General features: G+C 45.0%; 1 protein-coding gene across 1 annotated transcript in view; it reads right to left on the bottom strand.

Annotated features, from left to right (window-relative positions):
• Window positions 1–759: 759 nt before the first annotated feature.
• abcc6a (ATP-binding cassette, sub-family C (CFTR/MRP), member 6a) overlaps window positions 760–6142 on the bottom strand; it is a gene marked incomplete at both ends in the record, with an annotated part of 28437 nt that continues 23054 nt past the window's right edge. The window contains 12 exons of the mRNA XM_080524735.1: window positions 760–868; window positions 1111–1305; window positions 2070–2236; window positions 2355–2513; window positions 2931–3077; window positions 3409–3510; window positions 3786–3912; window positions 4338–4537; window positions 4856–5166; window positions 5318–5525; window positions 5674–5794; window positions 5970–6051. Of these exons, the coding sequence (XP_080380861.1) occupies window positions 760–868; window positions 1111–1305; window positions 2070–2236; window positions 2355–2513; window positions 2931–3077; window positions 3409–3510; window positions 3786–3912; window positions 4338–4537; window positions 4856–5166; window positions 5318–5525; window positions 5674–5794; window positions 5970–6051 (1928 nt within the window). The remainder of the gene's footprint in view (window positions 869–1110; window positions 1306–2069; window positions 2237–2354; window positions 2514–2930; window positions 3078–3408; window positions 3511–3785; window positions 3913–4337; window positions 4538–4855; window positions 5167–5317; window positions 5526–5673; window positions 5795–5969; window positions 6052–6142) is intronic.

The raw sequence follows: 6142 nt of genomic DNA, 5'->3' as shown, positions 1-6142 counted from the left end.
ACTCTGGCTAGCTAGCACCTTGGCTCACTGTTATGTATTCTTCTTTACCCGACCCATAAAGCACCAAAATAGTTAGGATTCTGATTGATGACTGTGATGAGTGATGACTGTCATTGCCTTCTCCTGAGTTTTTTTCAGGGTCAGTATATCTTTATGGAGTTATTTTTTACTTCAACATCGAGGCTGGTGAAGGTAGAAATTGTAATGTATGGAACGGAATAAGGAATGGGATCAACATTGTTTTATGAGCCCGTCCTCTGATTTCTACTGTACCTTCACCAAACTTCACTGCAACGGTACCGTGTTCTTCATAAAAATGCTTTTGGTTCACATGCAGAGACTGAACGGAAGTCCTTTGGATGTGTCACTCACTGTCCCAGTTTCCCTTTCCTTTGGTCGATGACTCCACACTCTTTATATACAATATTTACAATTTGAGTTACCCCAACAACAACAACCCCTACAACCCACTTGAGTCCATCAAGAGAACTTTAAAGATTATTAGAGTATTTGAGAACAAGCTTTGATTGGTCTTTTCCACGTCTGAGCACCTGTGTCACTGTGTCACTAGCATAACCGGACGCCATGGACCGTTCATCCGCGTTTCATCTTTGGTTTCTAAAAGCAATGCCCATAGTTTTAAGAGTTTTAAGCTGCCGTGGAGCTTGAGATGGACGATTCTACATGTGTTGGGGATGAAGACGGCATCTGCCGCCGTTCCCCTCCCCCACCCAGAGCACGTCAGAGCTGGGGATGAGCTTAAACCAACCCAGCCTCCCGACACATGCTGTAGAACTGGCCTCTCTGTGAGAGGAGGTTTGCGGGGGTGTCCATCTCCGAGATGTGGCCTTTGTCCATGACGATCACTCTGTGCGTAGAGGAGAAGAAGAACAACAACAAGGGGTCAGATTCTATCTATCTATTGAGGTTTCAACTTCACACACAAGCAACTGTTGTGATGATGATGTCTCGAAAGAGTATCAGACAACTTCAAAATGGCATTATAATAACATACATTTCATGAAGGCTACACTGCTTCTAAGTAAAAAATAAATAAATCAAAAAGTAAAATGATGAACTAATTTGATTCGATTTATAGGCTGAGTGTACCTGGTGTAGTCCATGATGGTGTTGAGTCGGTGGGCGATGGTGAGCACGGTACAGTCCTCAAACTGGCTGCGGATGGTGGACTGGATCAGGGTGTCTGTTTCCAGGTCCACAGCAGCTGTGGCCTCATCCAGGACCAGAATCTTGGTCTTCCTCAGGAGGGCACGAGCCAGGCACACCAGCTGGCGCTGACCCAAACTGTACAGGGATAAACATGAACACATGTTGAAGAACTAGGTTGGAAATGAAGGAAGAATGGGTACCCCTTTATTTTACAGCCCGGTTTTAAGCAGTTAGGTACTTAGTTAGGTAAAAGCATTATTACTCTTGCTGGTTCTTTTAGATTCATTGACTCATGCCATACAGTACCAGTTAGTTACCAATGGTGCTGATGAAATGAGGAGAGTTCCAGAAAGTAATAATAATAATGATTTTATTTTGTATAACGCTTTTGTCAGTACTCTACATTCCATGGAGAGAACAAAAATAGATAGATACATAAAAAGCTAAACAAAAGTGTAGTCAGTAAAAACAACAATAGAAATAGTTGAAGATTAAAAGCAAGTTTAAAAAGAGGGGTTTTTAAGGGATTCTATGATGTGGTTTGGGAGAGTGTTTGGGAGAGTGGGGGCTTTTACCACATATTTACCAAAATTGTTTCTAGTAAATAAACAGGGCTGTGAAAGTGTCTCAGAAGAATGTATCTGTAAAATATGACCCTAACCCTAACCCTACATCTAAATTAAATTATAATAAATTAATTAAAAATAACATGTGCTGAACATTTAGGCTAGATCAGGTTTCACTTCACGTGGTAACAGAATGTAGGAGGAGACAGATAAGAGAACGATTCCTTATTCCATTCCATGCATTCAATACAACGAGTCTGTCCTCCGATTTCTACCTCCATCAGCCTCCCATGATTGACTCAGACTGACTAAAGATTCAGTGTTTTTTCATACCTGAGGTTCTCCCCTCCTTCTGAACACTCGTGGTTGAGTTTTTCAGGCAGGTTGGACACAAAGTTCTTGAGATGGGCGAGTTCCAGAGAGCTCCACACCTCCTCGTCTGTGTAGGCGTCAAAGGGGTCAAGGTTCATCCGTAGAGAGCCGGAGAACAGCACGGGGTCCTGGTAGAGGTAGAGGAACAGTCATCATTCAGACCTCTGTTTGAAACTGACAGCTGAATCACAGCAATATTTATAATAATAATAATAATAATAAGATTAATTTTACTGTCGCTAGTACCTGTGGGATTATGGTGATGCGGGATCGGAGGTCGTGGAGTCCGATCTCTGCGATGTTGACTCCATCGATGTAGATCTCTCCTTTGGCAGCCTCCAGGATCCGGAAGATCCCTAGTGCCAGTGAAGACTTCCCAGCTCCGGTCCGACCCACAATGCCAACCTAAGACAGACCATGTCCATATGAATAAGGTTATGCTTAGAATATTTCCTTTCCAGACAACCAGGTGAAGAGGACATTCAGCAGCACTTCGTGAGCTTAGAATTATAAGGTTCTATCTCCGTTAGGGTAGTTCAGAGACATGGAGCGTCAATGTTTTTACATGCCATTATGTTTTGTGAGATGGAACCTTTGTATTTTATTAATTACTAACTAAAAAATCTCAACATTTTAGAAATAACACCACACAGGCATTAATAAACACCTAATGGATCAGATTATGTAAAAAACTAAATGTTGATAGAACCTTATAATTCTAACGTCACGACTTGGAGGACAATGGAACTGTTGTTAAACCCAAAAGTTCCAGCCTGGAGATGCCTTATTATGACATAACTGCAGAAAAAGATGACCCCTTACCTTCTCTCTCTCCTGGATGCGTAGGGAGATGCCCTTCAGAGCCCAGTCCAGACCTTTGCGGTACTGTAGACCGTACTCATGGAACTCTATGGTGCCAGTCTGGGGCCAGGCCAGGGGCAGGGAACTGCCCTCCATGTTCCAGGCAGCCTGGGGGGGAGACAGGGGGGAGGAGAGGACATGTTAGATTAGAAGGTCCTGTATCAATGACTGAATTAATTCATTAATTCATTAATTTTAGTCTCATGCCATCCCATATGGGTTTATATAGTATGACATGTTATCAGATAAATCAAGAATATATATATACGTTTTTCACTATCAATGGAAACTGGTGGAGGCAGAAATCGGAGGACGGGCTATGCATGGACTCACTTGTTTAATACCATTCCCTATTCCATGCATTACAATGAGCCCATCCTCTGATTTCTACCTCCACCAGCCTCCCCATGTGTTACTCCCCCCGCCATTGTAGGCTCACCTCTTTAGCCGTGTCCGAGTACTCCTTCACCCTCTCCACAGAGACAATGTTGTTCTCCACATCCGTCCATGACCTCACGATCCAGCTCAGGATTCCAGTCACCTACGCAACACAACATAGCTAGAGGTTACAATCAAAACAGTTCTCTTGTGTGCGGTTAGGATTATGCAACACATAGCTATTCCTTTACTTTTATTTCAGTGGGGTAAACCACTAATTGCCTGATTATATTCTGATCCAAGCAAAGGGGTTGCCTGTTGTGGGTGTGCCTGATGATAATATAATTACAGTGCTTTGTCGCTTACGACTACAGCAACGCTTATGACTACAGCAGCGCTTATGACTATAATATTATTATACGTTTGTTAGGGTCTTACCTGGAGGGAGTGTGAGACCGCCAACCCAACTATGCCAGGGCTCAGCGTACCTTTCCCAATAACCGAGAGGACGGCTGCGGCCAAGACGACGCCGTTACCCACAAACTCAAGGTTAACAGCCAACCACCTGTAGATATCAGAAGAGCAAGGATAGGTTTTTATTTAATTAAACCGTAATTTACCACGGACATGTTATGTGAATGTTATGTCATTGACGTAACATCTATTTTTCAAGAGGTTATTAAGGTCAGTAGGCAGACATTTGAAGTCATTACTTTTTCAACTTCCAATGTCACTTTACATAATCACATGTAAGCAAAGTAAAAGACCATAAAAACCAGTGGAGCCTGGTGAAATCAGAGGACAGGGTCATTTACTCATTCCATGCATTACAATGACGGTATCCTCCGATTTCTGCCTCTACCTCTACCTCCCCTGATATAAACTTGATATTGTTCTTGTTTCCGCCTGATCACATGCGGTTTTGAGTATGTCTATGCTTCTCTGTCTATGCCTTTATCATGGACTGCAATCAAACGTATCAAATCTCACCTGGTAGCCACAAAACGAGGGTAGTAGGAGGTCTGGTTGAAGTCAACCCTTTTGTTGGCCTGCAGGACGAACCGTGACTGCTCCCCGAAGGCCCGTATGACACTGGCGCCCTGCACCGTCTCATTGAAGTGGGTGTAGATGGGCGAGCGACTCACAGACTCCAGCCTCCGCAGCTGACAGGATGTGGCCACATAGAAACTCTGTAATTCAGCGGAAAAGTAAAACACTGGTTGTTAATGGGACCAAGAGTACCAAGATATTGTGTGTGTGTGTGTGTGTGTGTGTGTGTGTGTGTGCATACGTGTGTGTGTGTGTGTGTGTGAGGGGGGGGGGGGGGGGGGGGTTGGGGGTGCTCAGCATTCCTTGCGGATTCCCGTAACACCATGTCAGCAGGTAGAATAGAACACCATGCAAAACCCAAGACGTCAAGATCAGCAAGTTTTGGGTTTTTGGAGTCTAAAACCCATTATTTTCTACAATACAGTACGGGTGGGTCGTCTAGTTAGACCATACAGTACCTGGACGAAGGCGTAGAGTAAGGCGAGGGGCAGGATGATGACGGCAGCGAAGGGCATGGCGATTAGCACGATGATAGAGACTTCCATCAGCTTGAAGAAGTAGCCCATCATCATCTTGAGGCCGTCGGGGATCATGCAGTCGATGGCGTCGATCTCTTTGGCGAAGCGGTTGAGGAGGTTGCCGCTGGGGGTGCACTCGAAGAAGGACATGGGCGAGTGCATCACGTTGTTCAGCAGGTCCACGTGGAGGTGTCGAGAGGCGATGATGCCGCCCACCGAGATGGCCACCGTGGTACCGAAGATAGCGATTCCTGATAAAACACAGGAACAGCTGATGTTAGGCAACCCTTTGCAGCTAACAGTATAGGATTCTCTCATTAGAGAGACCAGGAACTATTGCTGAGCCTGTGAACCGAACAGGAAAAAACACAAGGCTATACCTAAGACGTCATGACCACTGACCTTGTGCGAAGCCCAGCGCGCCGTAGACGCCCAGCTTCATGTCTGTGTTCATCTGGGTGCCGTTGACGATGGGGTCGTCGGCCCACACACTGAGCCAGTAGTTGTAGGCCAGAGACGCCCCTTGCTGGAAGAAGTAGAGGAATACGATGGGGATGATGAAGGCCAGGCCGATGGTCTTGAAGTACTCCATGTACATCTCCAGTCTCACCTGGGACAGAAAACAGGCGGGGCAACAGTCAGTCATTTAAAAAAAAAAAAAAAAATTAAGAATCTGAATAAGAAAACATTGGCAAACTAACAATGGTCACCAGGAATTTGCTTCAGTTTTACACATTCAAAACAATACAGTGACTCACCCTCCCAGTGCGGGCCTTGTCCACCTCAGTGAGCTTCCCCAGGTCCAGCTCCACCTCCAGCTCCTGGTCCGTCTCAGACATGGGCTCCATCCCCTGCATGTTGGTGCTGATGGTGTCACCCCTGGGGAACACCGAGAGTTCAAGGGTCAGCACGAGCTTTCAAATGGCTTGTTAAAGATACACGCCTATATCAATGAGTTAACATGTCATGGGGGAAAGAGCCACATATATATCATATAATATAACGCTTTTATCCAAAGAGCCTTACAGTATAATACAGTGAGTGAGTCACATACCCAATGAGCTGCTCCTGGGACAGGTCTCTGGAGAAGGGCATGAAGTCACTCACACTGAGCCTCGCCGTGGACTTCCTGGAACCTGAATCAAAGACACATTGTTCATACAGCTGTTCGCTATACCCATCCTTATTACATTGTAATAACACATATAATAACACATTCATAGTCAG

Source organism: Nansenia antarctica (genome assembly GCF_963989245.1).
Source record: "Nansenia antarctica genome assembly, chromosome: 2".
Classification (NCBI taxonomy): Eukaryota; Metazoa; Chordata; class Actinopteri; order Argentiniformes; family Microstomatidae; genus Nansenia; species Nansenia antarctica.
The sequence above is the reverse complement of the archived record's forward strand: the minus strand, read 5'-3'. Positions and strand labels throughout refer to the sequence as shown.